General features: G+C 56.2%; 1 protein-coding gene across 1 annotated transcript in view; it reads right to left on the reverse strand.

Moving 5' to 3' along the window:
- Nucleotides 1-465: 465 nt before the first annotated feature.
- Nucleotides 466-17,721, reverse strand: part of LOC121080174 (hydrocephalus-inducing protein homolog) — a gene marked incomplete at its 3' end in the record, with an annotated part of 86,018 nt that continues 68,762 nt past the window's right edge. The window contains exons 24-35 of the mRNA XM_040578045.1: nucleotides 16,723-17,036; nucleotides 10,723-10,915; nucleotides 8,677-8,781; nucleotides 7,806-8,015; nucleotides 6,796-6,933; nucleotides 4,933-5,110; nucleotides 4,282-4,412; nucleotides 3,430-3,563; nucleotides 2,290-2,426; nucleotides 1,320-1,447; nucleotides 1,046-1,234; nucleotides 466-644 (exon numbers count right to left, since the gene is read on the reverse strand). Coding sequence (XP_040433979.1) covers nucleotides 466-644; nucleotides 1,046-1,234; nucleotides 1,320-1,447; nucleotides 2,290-2,426; nucleotides 3,430-3,563; nucleotides 4,282-4,412; nucleotides 4,933-5,110; nucleotides 6,796-6,933; nucleotides 7,806-8,015; nucleotides 8,677-8,781; nucleotides 10,723-10,915; nucleotides 16,723-17,036 — 2,036 coding nt within the window. The remainder of the gene's footprint in view (nucleotides 645-1,045; nucleotides 1,235-1,319; nucleotides 1,448-2,289; nucleotides 2,427-3,429; nucleotides 3,564-4,281; nucleotides 4,413-4,932; nucleotides 5,111-6,795; nucleotides 6,934-7,805; nucleotides 8,016-8,676; nucleotides 8,782-10,722; nucleotides 10,916-16,722; nucleotides 17,037-17,721) is intronic.

Raw genomic sequence — 17,721 nt, forward strand, 5'->3', positions numbered from 1 at the left:
CCCAGACCGCGTGGGAACACGCAGGCAGGTTGGGCCAGAGCCACAGGGACTGCTGGCAGTGTACCGCTACAGGTGACAGTCCCGCCGTGCCCAGGAAGGTGTCTGGCGGCTGTTTTGTCTGCTGGTACCGGCAGCAGGATTAGCCCAGGTTGGCCCTTCCAGGGTTGTCCCCCGCGAGCATGCCAGCTGCTCTGCGCCGGGGCGTTGCAGCCTGCAGATATGCCCACACGAGGTGGAAGGTGAGGGGAGACAGGTGGATCTCCTCCATGTGCCGAGAGGGAGCCACACCGCCGAGCCTGGATGCTCCCTGTGCAACTCCCCGTGGGGATTCCAAAGCGCTTCTCAGAACTGCGCGCTACTGGGGAAACTGGGGCACAGCGGGTACGGGGCTGGCAGAAAGCTCCATGCGGAGGCCAGACCTCATCCCCTGCGCTGGGCTCTCATTTCCACACTGCCCTGCCAGACCTCCGCGGGGTGACACCTGCCAATCTCACCTCTTCCACGGGTGAAAACCTGACTCGCATGTTGCATCGCTGTCCGGGAGCGAGGGTTCCGGCCGAGGGCAGTGCCTCAAAGACACGGGGCTTGGCTTCCAACTCCTGCAGCAGCTTCCGACGCATGCTCGCTGACAAGCATTTGTCCACCTGGGCACAGAAACCAGGCGTGTGAGGTGGCCTTTGTGGGGACAGACTCTTGGTTCCTGCCGTGCTCTGAGATACTGCCACGGTGCGAAGAGCACCCACGTCCAAACCAGACGTGGCCACCATAACCTGGTGGCACCATAAACGGGAGCAAAGATGTGTAGGCAGGGCAGGCAGATGGGGAGGCACTGTCCTCAGAGGAGGAGGAATGGGTGAAGATGGCAGAGAAGTGAAGCATCAGCTAACGAACAGGTCCAGGCGAAGCAGCCTTGCCCCGTACCCTCAGAAGCTTCCTCAGCCGAGCTGTAGCCCAAGCGCCCCGGCAGCCACGGGGGCAGAAAGGGCAAGAGAGGCAAAGAAAACCCAACCAAGAAGTTACGTGTCACACCTTGTCTGTGCTTTACCTTAACAGGCTCGTGCACGGTGACGAACCATTGACAGGGGACCTGGAGCTGATTGTGGAGCTGGACAGTTTCTTCCCGGCACTGCCCACACTGGACAGCGGAGAACTCCAGCCTGTCCCTGGAGAGGCAGAGGGACGGCACAGTCACGTCGGCACGGAGGCGGACATGGAACGTGGGGCCACCTGCTACCTAGTGAAGGACAGAACATCCAGCTGAGAGACCAGGTGACATCTGCTGCTGTGTCCAGCCTGCTGCCTGCCCCAAAAGGTGGTACCTTGATGGGCAGGAGCACGTCCACCTCTCCCAGTGGCAGGTTGGCGCTTTGTGGGTCAAAGCGCACTCTGAAGGTCTTAGTCTTGCAGCAGGGCAGGCACTTCACATGGTCCAGATCCACACTGAAACCTTGAACAGATGAAAATAAAGCAGCTGAGATACATCTCATGTCGCTTGTGTGTCACAAGCACGTTAAGGCCACGCGGGTGTCCTGGCTGGCAGCTCTGCGAAAGACCCCCTTGTATCCCCGGAGAAGCCTGCTGCTCTTTCTCCCTTGTCACCGCCCAAGGAGAAAGCGTTTTCGCAGCCAGAATCCAAGGTCCACATGGTAAAAATGAAACCCATCAGGCTGAGCTTCAGCAATTCCTTCCTTGGGCATCTCAGGGAAGGATGCACAGACCTCCCCGAAGGAGAATTTCCAACGAAGATTCCCCCATGCTGCGGTGTTCCCTGGACAACAACTTAGAGAAGACACCTGACCACCCCTCAGACACAGCAAGTCACCGTTTGATGGGACACAGCCTTGCCTCAGGGCCTGTCGTGGAAGCCTGTTTTGATACACCAGAGGATCTCACAGGCTCTTTTCTCAATAAAGGCTCAACTGAAGGGCTATGACATCATGAAGTCTAAACAAAGCACTTCCAAACCACAAAGGGTCCCGTCCGTTTGCAACACGAGCCCACAGAGAGCACAAAACCTCGGCTGTCACTCATGGTAGCCAAGAGCAGAAGATGATGAGAGGTGACCAAGGCGATCAGCCCACCTAGTCCCTGAAATGAGGTGTCAGGGCAGTCCCAGGCAGACCAGGTCTCTGGGCACTGCTGGCCAGGAGAATTCAGGCTCTAAAGCACCGAGCAGGGGGCAGTCAGGAAGAAAAAAGCTGTACAAACAGGCACGCAACACGCCCCCACACACCCAGTGACTTAAGCTCATCTGTCAAGCCCACGGGAAGTCCCTCCAGCACTGGTTACCTGTGCCACACAAGGCACGTCTATCGGCGAGGAAGGACACAGGCAACCGCCCGGGGTTGGTGATCTTCACAAGGTGCGTGCGGACGGTACCAGGAATGACACAGCCAAAGTCCAGGATGTACTCAGGCAGCTGAACTCTGAAAGGAAGAGAGACATTCCTTAAACCACAGCCCGGCTACATCTCCAGGTGGACAGAAGACACAAATAAAGTGGGTATTTGCTGCTGTAAAAACCCAGCTCAAGCCTGTGAAAGCCAAGGCCTGACCACCTGGTAGTAACACTTCGGTAAGTCATGGAGGGTGCAGGTCCTAGGTTTTATCAGCTACCATTGGGACCTCAACACAAAATTGTGTTGAACTGGTCGCAGCTCCTCGGCTACAAAGAGCCACTGTGGCTAAGTCCACCAGACCTCCACTGGCCTCAGTGGAACTGCTAACCTGGTGGACAGCCCAAGCCTGAAATCGCTTCAGGACCTTGCAATGAGATTTGCCTGCACAGGCAATCTTCCCCGCTCTGCAGCCAGGTCTGTCCCCAGAGCAGCCCCGGGAAAGGCAGGAATCGGCACCGACAGCGTTCAAGGGCAGCTCCTTCTCCAGAGCAATCCCACTCGGGAAAGCGCATAAATGGTCTGTTTTGCAGAGCATTTTCTTCCTGAACTGGAGCCTACCGTGCCCCTGCCTCATCAGGAAGGAGCAGAGGGAAGGACCAAGTCACCCAGGCAAGCCCTACGGTCCCACCAGCATCTACACCCCCTGCTTTAGGGTTTCTCAGCCCGTGCGATTCCCTGCTGGCTTTGCTTAGCGTGGCCTGTTAGTTGGAACAAAGATGCCAGCTTTGAGTTGCCTCTTTCAGAGCTGGTCAGCAGGGACGGTGTCTGTGCTGTCGGGAGGGGCTGGATGGTCTGCACTGGACCCCCTCAGCACTAAGAGCAGAACCCAGCATCTGTGGGGAGCTGAGCACCCCAGGGTGGCACTATGAAGTGAGGACACTCGGCTGCTCACAAGGAGCACGTCAAAGCTACCAGGGTCAGACCCTTTCTGCAGTGCCCAGCTACTGCCAGCTCTGCAGACACCAGGAGCTCTCGGGAGCAGGGGTGCACTGCTGGGTGTCACCCTCGGGGCACCTGGAGTCTCTACTAACTTGAGAAGCCTCCGACGAGCACGCTGGTCAAAGGCCGCTTCCTCTGGGGGGCCGGAGCTGAGAGCTTTCTGCTGCTCCAGGGCATGTTCCTCTATCAGCAACTGCTCCACCTGCAGCTGCAGCTGCGTGTCCCACTGAGGCAAGGAAAGAGAGCGGCTGGTTAGCAAAGGTCCTGCCCAAGGCACAGGCTTGTCTCTGAGAGAGGATCCCACCCTGATCTTGTGGAGAGGGGCGATGGAGTCCCTCTGCCTCGCTGCTCAGCGTCTGTGACACCTCCTGCTCCCTTAGTCAAGACCTGATCTCAAGGGAAACAGACTCCAGCACCTTCGCCTGCCCAGTCACTGTCATAAAAGCTGATCTGGCCAGACAAACAGACAGGCAGGCCAGGAACCTTCCAGAGCTCCGAGTATTTGCCTGCCCCCAACCAGTGCCAGAGCAGCTTGGACAGCAGCTCTCTTGGAAAGGGAGCCACGAGAAAGCTGATGCCTCTTGGAGATGACCGCTGACAGCACAGCCCCAGGGCGCAGTCAGGCTGCTGCTGGTAAGCTGGGTCGTGAGCAACAAACCCCTCAGCCACGACCCGCAGCTCCTTCAAAGTGCCGGGAACTCAGTCACTTGAGCACGGCCTTCAGGAGCTCTCCCTGAGGCAGTCGGGGAGCTGGTGCATCTGCTGGAGGGACAACAGCCAGAGCTGGGCAGCCCCTGGGGCAGCGCTGAGCTGACACATGCTCGTGGCCAGGTGCGGGCAGGGAGGTCCCAAGTGCCAGCAGGGCCCCAGGAAGCCTGCTGCGGGGTGCCCAGGGCTCGAGTGACACAGGGGCAGGGTGGCACATGCCAAATGGGGCTTCTCACCGCGGTGTCCGCGTCGTCCCTGGGTGGCTCCGCGGCTGCAGCCTCCCCCAGAGCAACTGCTTCAGCTCTCTGGCTGTCCTTTGCCATCTTCTCTTTGGCCTCTTTGAGGACCTTCTCGTATTTTGCATTTCCTGCAGGAAGAAGCGATCCACAAATAGAAGCGTGGACGCCGTGCCAATCCCACTTAAGCTGGGAAGCCCCACTCCCCTGATGCCGGCCTCTCCCAGAAACAAACTCCTTGAGCAATCTATGGGAAGTGGATGCTGCTGCTCCTCTCTGAATCCTGACGTTCACTACCACCCACCTTCCCCCCTACAGAGGAGCATCCCATCCCCTGCAACGCGATGGCAAATCCAACCCTGCCAACATCCCTGCCAGCCCGCGTTACAGCTTCCCCAAGCTTTTCTGCCCAGCCGCCACCTTCCCAGGCCTCCGACAGATATGCTGGCAAGCTCTGCAGGGTGGCTCCTGGGGCAAAGCCCACATGGGCTCACCTCCTAGAGACCCAGGAAGCAACCCGAGGGTTGAGTGTTGCTCTGACAGCCCTGAAACCTCCAGGCTCGGTGGGGGTGGGGGAGAGCTGCCCTGTGGGCATATGACATGGGGAAAAAGCCAGGGGACCTTCCCGCGGAGCAGAGAGGCAGTGCTCACCGCTGATGTTCCTGGGCAGGTCCAAGCAGATCCTGGGAAGGGTCCCTTCTCCTCTCAGGGTGATGCTTGCTGGTTCCAGGTGACCCACTTGAATCTGCAAAGCCCTGCAGAAGACTCCAGGCACTCCTGGCAGGTAACAGACTTTGAGCACTTGCTCCTTGCCAGGTCCAATGTAACCCTGCAGGGCATGGGAGACAAGAGAGGGAATGCACCAAAGAGCGTTTGGTGGGGGGACGGCTCAGGCGATAGGCACACTGAGAAGAGAAAACAGCTTCTCCTATGGAAGAAAACGTCAGACAACACGGCCTTCTAGCTTTCTCGTATCCTAAAAGCTCGAGCCTCCTACACCAGGGTGCAGTATGTCCTTCAGAGGGCTCGTAAGGCTGCATTCCCACAGCACAGACCGCCCTTTGCTCAGCGGGAGCGCAGCTCTGCTGCTCACAGTGCTTACCCTCTGCTAGCAAGAGCCAGACTGAATAAAGAAAAGCTCTTTTACCAGCTGCTGCGGAAGACGAGCTAAGGCCCATGCCCTCAGCAGGGCCAGCAGCTCCTCACACTGCACGTCAGCGGTTGCCAGGCTGCTGCTGAAGGGCCTGACTCATTCATCATCCCAACCAAACATCTCCTGCCTGCGTGGTTACACCAGGGGTGCGTGAGCCCATCCAGACTCACAGCGACCTGCAAACATACATCTCTGGAAATGCAGGAGCAGACCAGGACAAATTCTAGGGAAGAAGGTGTTGCTGGGAAGGACATCTCCTCCCTGGGCTTCCAGAAAGGCTCTCCAAGCCTCAGGCTGGGCTCACACCAGCCACATTGAGAGCACATGGAAGCAGACAGCAGCATGGCTCTGGGTGACCGGGCACAGACGCAGACGCCTTGGGCTCGCCCTCTGCACGCTGGGCTGGACCCTCGGCTCCCCGCTCCCCTGCACGCTGCAGGGGAAGCCGCTGAGCGGGACAGCTCCTGCCACTTGGTCCCCTGAGCCCGTACTCCAGCGCACAGCGCAGCTGCAGCAAAGGTGAGCCCTGCCAAGCTGCCAGCACCCACGCTGCTGCTGCAGCAGCTGGCTGCACGGGTCCAAGCAGAGCTGCGTCTTCGGAAGCCCGCGGGAAGAGGGCATCAGTGTGTCATCCCTTGTAGGAGACGGGCATGAAAACAATGTGAAAGCCATTTGGCTTCCTCTTCCCCTTGCAAAAAGGGACAAAGATAGGAACGCTGCTTCAGCTCAAAGACAGCCACGCGGGACTAAGAAGCTGGGGCGCCGGGATGCTGCAAACTCCTCTCCTGGCTGTTCCAGCCCCGATCCTCCCTGACCCCCTCGCTGCCCCACAAAACTGCTGCAAAGCAGCAAAGCTGGAGGAGGGACCAATACAAGGGCTGCTAAAATTTCTGGCAAAGCAGCTTCATGCCCAGGCAAGACAGTATTTCAGTCCTGCTTAGTGCTGGCAGGGGGCAGGTGGGGTTTCTTACAGGCAGGGACAGGGAGTACGTCCTGCTTGACCACACAACCTGGGGAAGGTGACCCTCACAAGAGCCTGCACCGTCTGGCTCCAGTGTCGGCACAACCACAGAGCTCAGCACTCGGGGTCCAAAGAGCTACCGAAGCCCTCGTGCCTCCCGCCGGCGGCTGCTGCAGGATGCCAGAGCCACCCACCAGCAAAGGCCATGAAGGGGCTCTAGTAGGACCGCGCTTGCTCGACCTTCTCTGCCACCCAGCAGCAGTTGCTTACAGCCCTGGCTCTCCGTGCCGGTTTTGTGGCTCTGTCTTCCTTTTCTTTTTTTCCACCCGCCCCACCACCTTTTTTCCCTATAACCCTCTCCTGGGCAGCCTGGCCAGGGTGAATCACTTGTGCTACTCACCGTGCTGGGCACGGCCAGGGGCACGCCGAGCGGAGGGCTGTCCGCAGCGGCTGCGCTGGAGCCGAGCACCACGTAGGTGAATCCCACCTTCCCTCTGTTCTGCAGGGTGACCTCCGCTTCCTTGACTTTGTTAAACAGCTGGAGAGAAGACAGAGGAGCGGGAAGTTACAGACGCAGGTCTGCTGCTGGGAGTCTCCTTCCCTTTTCCCTGGCTTGAAAGCACATGAACACAGCGCAGAAGCAGGGAGCGCAGGGGAGGTACAGGCACTGCGGTGTCCTGGGTTAACCTGGGCGACCCCCAGCCACAGGGTACCCCTTAGCCCTACGCAGGAACACTATTGACGGCAGCACGTAGAGGTGCAGTAATAAATAAACCAGGGGATACAAGCCCTCTGCTCTTTAAGGTGTCACCTAACAGCCAGCTGAAACAAAAGAGGAGGCATCGAGGCATTTCAGAATAAGAGGCACCTGCATACAAGTATTTGCAAGCAAAACAGAAGCAAAAGTAGAGACAGACAGGGCAACAGCCAAACAGGGCCAACAGCTGGAAGGGTCTGTGGGGATTTTAACTGAAAAGAAGTGCCAATTGTTCTGGGACATTCTCTCCAGCTGCAGTGACTGGAAGCCCAAGTTAACTTCCTCCCCGGTTTATTTTGTTGATTAATCAAGAGCATTAAAAGAAAGCATCTCCTTGGACCTCAGGCTTTAGGAACGGATGGGCGGATGAGGGTCCTGGGGACATGTCCCTTTGGAGATCACCACAGGGTCCTTGCCTGTCCCGGGAGGCAGCGCTCGTGACCTTGAAGAGGAGGAAATCCCAACTATTGGGGGGTAGAGATGGCCATTAAAAAACAACTCTGATGCAGAACGTATCACCCAAAGGCAGTACTTCCAAGCGACAGAGCCAACAGAGTAGCTGGGAAGGGAAGAGCGCCCTAGACCTAGGTGGGCAGCAACGCGCCGGCGACAGTTCCAAGACAAGGACCTCTGCCAAGAGAAGCGTGCGGTACCTGCAGCCCGCAGTCGATCTCCGTCACGTCAAGGAAGTAGTTGATGAGCGAAGCCTCCCCACTCAGCGCGATCTCGTAGGTCGGGCCTCCCTCCACACTGCACAGCGCCGTGACACGGGCAGCAATGTTTGTGCGGCCAACGAAGGTGAATGTGACGCGCTGGCTCTTGCCCGGCGGCAGCACGCCGTACAGTGGCAGGACATCAAAAACCTGGAGGCAGGGGAGGAGAGATGGAGATGTCGAGCGTGGAAATTGATGCAGAAGAGCAGCCGTGGCTTGGAGCCAAGTACAGATGTGGCTGGAGGGGCCTCTTCATCACAGGCGAGATCACCCTAATCTCATTCTGCATCCATTCCACTTACCGGTGGGAGAGACCCTGGGAAAAATCTTCTCCCATACTAATTAATGTATTAATACACTAAATTAATTTGGGATGTCTCCTGGCAGCAAGACATTCTCTCAGCTGAAGAACTTGCCTTTAAAAACACTTTTTACTGCCTTCAGAAAAACACAAGACTTGGAGATGAGAGCCCTTGGAGCTGGGGGTGGACTCCAGCCCAGCTCGTCTGACTCCTGACACTTTTCACTCTCTCTCCGACCCGCACACTGCTCTCGCAAAAGCTACTGCAAAAATTTCCTACCGAGCACCTGATGAGTAACAAGACGAATAACACCCTCCACAGGCGCTGCACAGGCAGGACCCTCGGTCAGCCCTACATGGCCGGTTGCTTCAGCAGCGCTGCGCAACGTGCTGGGAGGGATGCGAGGCCACTCCGTGAGCAGCACCGAGGGCCACCAGTGGCAGCGGGGGCTACGTAACTGCTTGCCACGCTGGGAGCCCAGCGGGGAAGTGAGACAGATGCCCACTTACCTCCTCCGGTCCCGAGGGGAGGGGCTCCACCTCCACAAACCGCATCCTTTCCTGGGTCCTCACTGGCCTCCGACTTTCCAGCTCCACAGCAGCGGACGGCAGCAGCTGGAAAACAAGCACCATGGGCTACAGGAGGCAGCTGGCTGGGCTGAGGGGGATCACTGTGCTGCAGGCTCCACCGCCTCATCGAGCCAAGAGCAGCTAAGGTGGGACACAGGCACACACCAAGTACGGGGACGCCTGTGCCATTAGCCGAGTGTGGGTCCAAGACCCGTGCAGATGAGACACGAGGTGCAGGTGGAGCCCGTGTCACACCGGCAGGCGGGCTCGGACCCACCGGCTTGCACGAGGAAGCGGGGTGCTCCCAGCACCCTGTCCTGGCAGGGACCTCGAGGGCACGTTGCACCCTCATGCCACCCCAGCTTTGCTCACTCCTGCCCAAGAAACGCACCAAACACCCCACCCCTGGACAGCTCAGGTTCTCCATGACAATAATAGGAATGCAGCTGCAAGCGAGAAGTGTCAAAAATGGGAAATAAGGACTTCAGAAGTCCTTGGCACAGCTGTCCCATTTCAGGTGGTGCTTAGCTTTCCCCTTGTGCACTCATCAGTGCTGGAGGGCTGAGGATCGCCATTTCTCTCGAATAACACCATCCTGAAAAAGGCAGCTGAGATGTTTTTCTGTCTTGCAGCAGCTGAGGGCTGGTGTTTAACCTCAGAGGTGCCATCCTTTAAACGGAACCTCGTCCCTGGGCTTCTGACCCCTATTTATAAGCAAGGGCTTTGTGATTGCTCTTGAAGTTTAAGAATACCTGCTGCTTCGGTAACATGAAGGAGGGCTTTGCGCTGGGGCTCTGACATGGGCAGGGTATGTACAGCACATCCTCAGACCTAACCAGAGGCTACATCTCTCCAAGGAGATAAAGCACTGGGGAGGGCTGAGCCTTCTCACATCTCAGTGCTCTTTCTGTTGTCTCCACATCTTCCAGCCTGCAAAGCTTTGCCAAGGGCATATTCCCAAAGACGCTAACCCACATCTTTCCCAGGCTTATGGTCTCCCACCTCCCCAGGAAGGCTACATGGGCATTGCCTTGATACAGTGACACAAGCAGAAGACAACGCTGCAACCCAGATGTATCCTTTGAAGCAATTTTGGATCCTACCTAGCCATATCCCCTTGAATTTCCCTGCTTTATCTGTGCATACATGGCAACAAAGCAGGGCACAAAAATGATTTCATGCTTCTATCTGAAAACATTCAGCCGCGCTATTCTTTATGCCTACCAGGTATCCTTTTTCCTGATTCAGAAAACACGTGCAGAGCTACAACATTAAAACCACTGATATTTAGATGTCAGCAGGTGCGACCCCCCTCCTTGAACTTAACACCAACTCCGGCACTTTCAGAACCTCCTGTGCTCTCCTATATCCTTTTTTATTGCCCCAGGAGCAGCCTCTGTCCCACGTGATGCAAAAGGCGCCATCAGCTCCCACTAGCACCGAGGCCAAGCTCCAAAGCACCGAGGCTCACCAGGAAGGTCAGCAGACCAAAGGCTGTTTTCCATACTAAGAGGAAAAGACAGCGACTTTGTCAAGTCTCCATTTATAAAAAGGCAGCTCTGTGGCCATCGCTGCAATACCAGGGCTCGGGCGAAGGCAGAGACGTGACAACGGGTGGCTCTAGCTGGGGCTGAGAAGGTGGCACATGGAGACCAGTACTGGGCAGGGCTTGACAGAGGAAGGGAACTGGAAGCCTCCACATCACGGTGCAGGTAAAACCCCTCCTTTCACGGTGCAAAAAAAAACCCAACCAAAAAACCCCAACCTCACCATAGGTCAGGAGGACCTGAATGGGCTTCTCCAAACAACACTACCCTACTTGTCCCTCCCCATAAGCCCCGTGTCCAGCTGCTGGCCCTGCTGCCCAGCCCACTCTCAAGGCACATGGCAGCAGGGCAGCAAAAAAGGGACGCTGGCACCAGCACGGCTTTTTGGTGGCAAGCTGGGGGAGGCAACGCAAAACAGTGAGTGTACAAGAAAATCTACCTTTGCTTCCAGGGAGTCCTCTGCATCTGCTGGCTCTTGGGCAGGATCCCCCACTGCTCCCAGGGCTTCAGCTGGCTCCTCTACGCATCCATCAGTGACACTGCTCTCTGCAGATGCCGAGTGCTCCGAGCAGGCTCCCTCCTCCTTTGGTGGCTGGGGTTTGATGAAAGGTTTAGGTGCTGGAGGGCTGAACCTGGAAGAAACCGTAACTTCAATCATGAAGCTGCAGCAGGAGGGAGGAAGACCTGGAGAAGCAGTTCCTTGGCAGGACGTGGCCCCTGGGTGGGCACTGGTGCCGCCAGCCCAGGAATGGATCCGACCTGGCAGCTCCAGAACCAGGATGCAGCAGGTCAATGCTGGGGGCTGCCCAGGGACAACGCCGGTCCAGCAGTGGCAACTGCTTGCAATGAGGAACTGCAGATATCAGAGGTGAACACCTTGCAGGGAGACAAAAGGACAAACTGCACAAAAAGGTGGGACTGAGACACAAAGGGGCAGATCTGGATGGTGATGAGCCAGCACAGACCCAGTGCCGCAAGGAGGTTTTCAGCTCTTCTAGGTATTCACCCTGAATTTTCCCCGGGCGGTTACGCACAGCTGCGGGTCAGGACCAGCAGTGGCGATGGCAGGAGCAGGGACGGAGCCCGCCGCCTGCTGTGCCTGAACCCCGACGGAGCCGGCACGAGCCCAGCACGGGACACCTTCGCACACGCAAGGAACACGGGAAGACACGTCAAGCGGCTCCAGGCAGAGACTCACAATTAAACAGCCCATTGATCCCCGATGAGCACCAAAGCAGCCGCGATTAGTGCTTTGGGGAAGGAAACGCTGGTCATTTTTAATCAATCTATTCCAATCGCGACACCGAGATTCAGCTCCCTGCCGTGCCGCAGGTACTCCCTGGCTGCAAAACAGCAGCTCGAACCGCACCTCGCGCCAAAAAGGCTGCAGCTCTGCTGAAACGAGCTTCTAACCGGTGTGGCACGTCCTGATGCCATCGTTACCTCCCCAGCATTTTCTAAACACAAACTGTTGGAGGACAAATTTGACAAACGGTTCAGCAAAGCAGTTCAACCGCTCGTTTTGCAAACAGAGCCGAGTTTATCCTTTGAGCAACAGCAGCCAGTAAAAAGCGTATGGGTTAACGTTTTCAGAATTCCCAAATGACTCCAACTATGGTCCCTGTATGAAATTGCAGCAGGTGCTCACAGTAGCTCTGCTTGGATTTCCAACGCCACGTGGAGGGACGCGCTCGGGCCATGCCTACCTGCCGCTGTTCCTATTCGTAAACGTTCCCCCCGCAGTCAAACACGGCACATTTTTTACAGCTGGGAATTCAGTGCCTTGAACCACGGGCTCCAAACAAAGATTTGTCTTTAGTATCTAAGGCTGGTTTTCGTTTCTGGATTACAGGCTCTGCTCTTCATAACCTGGAAGAGATCCCGCCTGACTTGCCCTCCCTACAGCGACATGCAAGAACACGGCTTCGCCCAGGTGAGCCCCTGACAGCCCTCCCTCCGCCCGCTGCTGGGACGCCACGGGGACCCCGAGCGACAGCTCGGCACCATCCGTGGGGAAGAACAAACCAGGGCTGGAGGGGATGAAGGCGCTCGCTCAGCCCTGCAGCGCATCGCCCACCTACGGTCCCACCCACGCAACCTCTGCTCCTCTCAGCCCAGGCACCCGGGTGCATGTTGGGGGGCCCTGACGGGCGACCAAACTGCCCGACACCTCCAGCGGCCGCTGACTTGGGCAGCTCCGTAAGGATGAGATAAATCCAGCTCAGCTGGGACAGTGGTGCTTTTGGGCAGCCTGCAGCTGCACGCTACCTTTCCCTGGCGGCAGGGGAGATGCCCACAGTGTCGGGCCACCAAGAGGAGCACCTCAACACCCTCCAGCCACGCACCAGCCCACGCACCCGTTGGGCGCCTGGGTCCGGCCGTCATCGCGGCAGCTGTGCCAGAACCGCTCGCTACGATGCACATGGTGAGGAAATGAAACCGCAGCTCTTAGAGTGGCTCGTGATAAATAATGCGGCTTAGTAACAGCTCCCGAGGAGAGGGAAACCCCCAAGATGGAAAATCCATAATCATTTATTAAGGTACCTCTAGTTCTACAGAATGGTTTGAGGCAACTTCACCAGACCGTGGTGCCTAGACAACAACAGTATTTTTCCCTCTAAAGTAGAAGCCCTCCGGGACCCAGTGCTGGGAGATGATGTGATTAGCAAGTCCTGCTGCAGAGAAGCGTGAAGCAGCACAGCCAGGGACTCTTTCCAGTGGGGGAAAGTCAAAAAGAACAACAATGAGCATCACATGAAAAGGAAGGGAGTGAGGAACCCGAGATGTCAACAGAAAGCTGACCCCAAGGACACGACATCTTCCTGGCACTGAAGGAAAGGGGGTTGGTCCTGGGAAAGAAGGGCAAGACGATGAGATGTTCGGCATCAGCCCAGGCTTGAGGTAACCCTTTCTCAGAATCGGGACCTTCTGGGCAGCCTCCAGCACTTTCAGAGCAAGGCTGTGAACGCAGGGATGAAGGCAAGGAGCAGAGAGCGGCTCCTCCACCTGCAGAAGGCACCAGCCCCAAAGCAGAGGGGCCAAAGGGCTGCGGAAGTGCCTCCACCAGCACGCTGGAGCGGAGATGAGGAGCCTCCTGACATAAGCAGGTCAGCCTGGGGCTGGAGGGGCTGACAGCAAGGTGTTAACCCCCCTGCGTCCATCTCACCCAACCTGACCACCCGTCAGATGAGACAAAATGGATCCAGGTATTAACAGGGGGGATTCAATGGCAGCACAGGCACACTGACAGCAGGGAGAGAAGAGTCCTTCCTGCTAGGGCCAGGACAGCCTTGTGCCACCCACCATCCAAACCGCTGAGACATTAGGAAAAAAAATCATCTCAGCCTGTCTCTTGGTTTCTGAGCCTCCTAAGGACACAGCTTCACACCACTCCCCACACCCACCTCCCAAAATAGAGGAGCCAGAAATCACACCGCTTCTGCAAACCGCACGTGAAGATTCAGGCAGGATGACGTGACCTTGCCAGCTCAGGCTGTGCGAGAGCCACCACCAGCAGGACAGACACCCCAGAACGGTGATCGGAAGGCCCGAGGTCCCTGCAGGTCCTGCCAGCACCAAGGACACGTGCCAGGAGCCACCACCCCTTTGCATTAAATGCAGGAGTTTTAACAGCGCTGAGGCTGCTGCCCTGGTGCGTGGCACCCACACGCCCAGCATCCTTGCCCAGGCCCCCAGGAACCACACGCTGGTGCATCCCTTAGGCACAGCCGCAGTACCGGGGGAAAACAAGCCCCCCAACAAAGCCCGAGCTCTGTCACAGGGCAAAGCACCAGAGACCATGCGCCCCTGAGGCATCTAAACAGGCTTATGGACCCCGACGATGCACTTTGATTTGTCCTGCAGGCCAACAGACGCAGATTGAAAAGGGACTTTGGAACAAGCAAGACAGCTCAAGGGTGTTTGAAACTGAAAACAAAACAATGTGATACAGAAGTAAACTCAAAACCTGCCCAGTGCACCCTGTGGGAACACGCGGCTTGAGCTGGGCCACCTGGCCAGCAGCTGGGGAAGGTGGTGGTGATGGTCTGCCCTCGCCAAGAGCAAACTCGAAACTGCATTTTGTCCCAATGCCCTGATGCCTATTTCTTTGCTAGGATAAATTCCTCTGCTGAGCTAAGATTTGTGCATTTACTGAACCACCCGTTGACATTCAGACCAGGCAGCGCGGAGACAGAGAAGCAACATCATTGCAGTGAGATCCGACACCTCCAACTGTCACTGTGCGCGCCCTGGAAAGGACTAACCGCACAGCAATGGCTGGACTGTGCTGCTGATACGATTGCTCAAAGTAGCAGCAGTGACTAAAGAGTAAGGAGGAAAAAATGGGTTGAACAATTAGAAGAAACAAAAAAAACAAACCCACTTTAAGCACAAATAGTCTTGTCCAGGCAGAGAAACAACATTTTTCTCTCCTGGCCAAAATAAATGTGTGTGTCTGATTGATGCTGGGAGTCTCTGGCAATCAGCTCCAGCAAGGTTAGAAGTGTGGACGCTTCAATTCTATCGATCTCGCCTTCACGAGACCTGATGTTTGATTCCCTCGATGTCAGACCGAGTTAGTTTGATCTGATAATTTAGAATAGCAACAGTGCTTAATGTAGACCAGAAATAATATCTGACATGCTGCCCTTCTGCTGGGCTCTTAATGAGCAATCTGAGGTGTTAATAGCCTGGAGACCATCTTCATTTCCAGCCCTGACATGGAGAATCACATGGTGTCTGCCGAGGGACCCAGAGCGAGCACATTACTGCTTAATTAACATGCAGAGCAGAAAAGGGAGCTGTCCTAACGTCCACAGCACTAACGAGCCAGCAAAGGGGCTATGCCAAACCCTCTGGAGCAGGGGCTGCTATCCTGCCAGATGCTCAGGACCCTCAGCTGCTACCAACTCAGAGCTGGGTGACTCAGCGTCTGCCGGAAGAACCTGCAGGCTCAGGTCCAGCAAAGCCAACTTAAGTGGAGATGGGGGAATTAAAAGCTGAAAACTGATTCAGCAGTCACATTTCCAAAACCCAAAAAAAAAAAAAAAAAAAAAAAAAAAAAGAGTAGATACAAACAGGCAACTGGCCAATAAGTGGCCCCAGAGGAAATTCATTCCACACAGGCTTTGCTCCAATGTGTGTGTTTCTCTGTTATCATAAAATATATGCATTGTTCTATCATCAACGTTAGATTTTTCCCTTAGCTTGTAATTAAACCCTAATCTAATTTACCAGGAGATGACAGGGGCTTCCGAGCAAAGCTTACAGCCCTGTTACTCTTTCCCTGTCCACCTCCTTGCACCTGCTTTTGCAGACTTTCCCCTGCATTTTAGGGTCTGTTCTTGAAGGCGCCGCGCATGAAGGGCCACACCAGACTGGCCGTTACCTGGTAAGACCCCGCTGTGAACGGGCTACCCCAGTGTCCACAGCTTCTCCCCCAAGCCCTCCTCACCGCCATGGCTAATGCCAGTGCCCAGTCTCCTCTAAGCCAAATTCCAACTCCCTAAACAAAACTGTTTATTTATGATCTCTGTTATTTGCAATAGCAGCACTTCAATGCGCAGTGGTTAACTTTGCTCGGTTTCCCAGGGCATTATGGAAAAACCAGTTGCTACTGTCATTAAAACCGCCCAGACTAGGCTTCTGTACTACGCAGAGAGGCCACAGCGGGAGGAACTGCTAGAAATGTGTTTATAGATGTGCTGCAGCACCACTGCAAGAGTGCTCTTGGGCTTGGAAACCACTGACCAGGGCTGGGTGCCCTGCCTCCCAAGGATGCTCAGACAAGCGCTCCCACCGACACCTGCAGCTGGACCTACAGCCCCAGCAGAACCTGCCGTTTTGGTGAAAAATGCTGAATCAACTGCACATCGCATTCACAAAACAGCTAACAGACAAAAACTCCCTTCTCCAGGGTGGTGTTTGCCTCAGGCCACCAGGGTCTGCGAGCACAGCTCTCCACAGCAGCTTTCCTTCCCGGGGAACCAGTACGGGGGCTACAGCAAAGCAGCAGCAAGGGACCGGGGCAGCAGCAGGTCCTTCTGGTGGCAGCGCCTATGTAGGCTCTTAGGATGAAATGACAACGTACAGGGTCGGCAGGGATGGAAAACCGGTGATGTTACCGTCCACGTGCCTAAGCGTGGCTTTGTAGCTCCAGAGGCACAGCAGGACTCCAGGGTATGGGCTAAGCAAAAAGCGTTAGTAGTGTCATACAGCCCCAGCTCGGCTGGAGAACAGGGTCTCCCCCCCAGCGTCCAGCCGGCGGAGATCACCTGTTCCCTGAGCATCTAGCCTGACCACGGCTGGCAGGTGTTATTCCCACCAGGGAGAGCTGACAGCTGCTTGCCAGATCCCAGGCAAACAGCCTGGGTCTTCGCCAGGTACAGACAGGACACTAGGAAGAAGAGCTTCAAGGAGAGGGCAACGGTGCACATACCTCAGCTGGCTCGCGTGGCCGCCCGTCAGGAACGACCAGTGGTACCGGACGAGAAGCGGGCTGCAGTTGGTCATCTCAATGTAACGCTCCACCTCAGTGTCATTCAAGATGCACCCAAAGTCCACGGCCATAGTCTGGAACTGGAGATTGGGGAAGAAGACTTCTCCCCGAACAGTGACCTGCTCCTCGCGAGGATGCTCGAGCAGCTGTATCTTCAGAGCCTTCTCTGCCACCCAGCTATTCAGATGCTCCTCGTGAGCAGGGTTAAATCCGATGGAGAAATGACGTTCCTCCCCTACCTCCAGCTTCATTGGCTGCAAGGAGATTAAAAAGATCAAACACCAGCGTTATGAAGTCCAAGGCTGGATAGCATGGAACATGTCAATGGCTTAAAGCATGACCTCAGCGTGGGCTTCTCAGCCCACCCTGCACGTTCTTTACAGCGAGTGCCTGACTGCAAGCACCACGCTCTCGTCAGACTATTGCAGGCTCACGTTTCTGTGCTTTGCATCGATACCAGGGGGAAATAAATATTGTCCTACTGAATTCTGGACCCACAGAGGCTCTGTGCTAAACACACAGCCGAACCAGCACTCCGGCAAGCCAGGGCTGCTGCCCTGACTCCAGAGAAACTCCTTTATCCTCACAGCACAAGTGCACCGGCACGGCAGCCTCAGCCTCGCAGGGGCCAGTCACCGGCACGGCACAGGAACGGTGCCCGCACCTCCACCAGCACGTGTCCAGCAGAGCCCACGTCCAGCACCTTCCACCACCGACAGGGCAGGTGCCAGGCGACAGCGGGAGGAGCATCCTCAGCCTTCCCGAAGGCAGAGCTGCCCTCACAGAGAGCAAGCTGCTCTTGAGGTTGGCTGAGGACGGCTGCTGCAAGTCCCAGGAGATACCTTTACTCCATGGCTTGCCCAGCCCTAGGTGCCTGCTCCCTTCTCCTCATGGCTTTGAGCCACGAAGTATCTTCCCAACTCGGGTATTTTTGTTTCT

This window comes from Falco naumanni, chromosome 21 (assembly GCF_017639655.2).
Source record: "Falco naumanni isolate bFalNau1 chromosome 21, bFalNau1.pat, whole genome shotgun sequence".
In the NCBI taxonomy this organism is placed as follows: Eukaryota; Metazoa; Chordata; class Aves; order Falconiformes; family Falconidae; genus Falco; species Falco naumanni.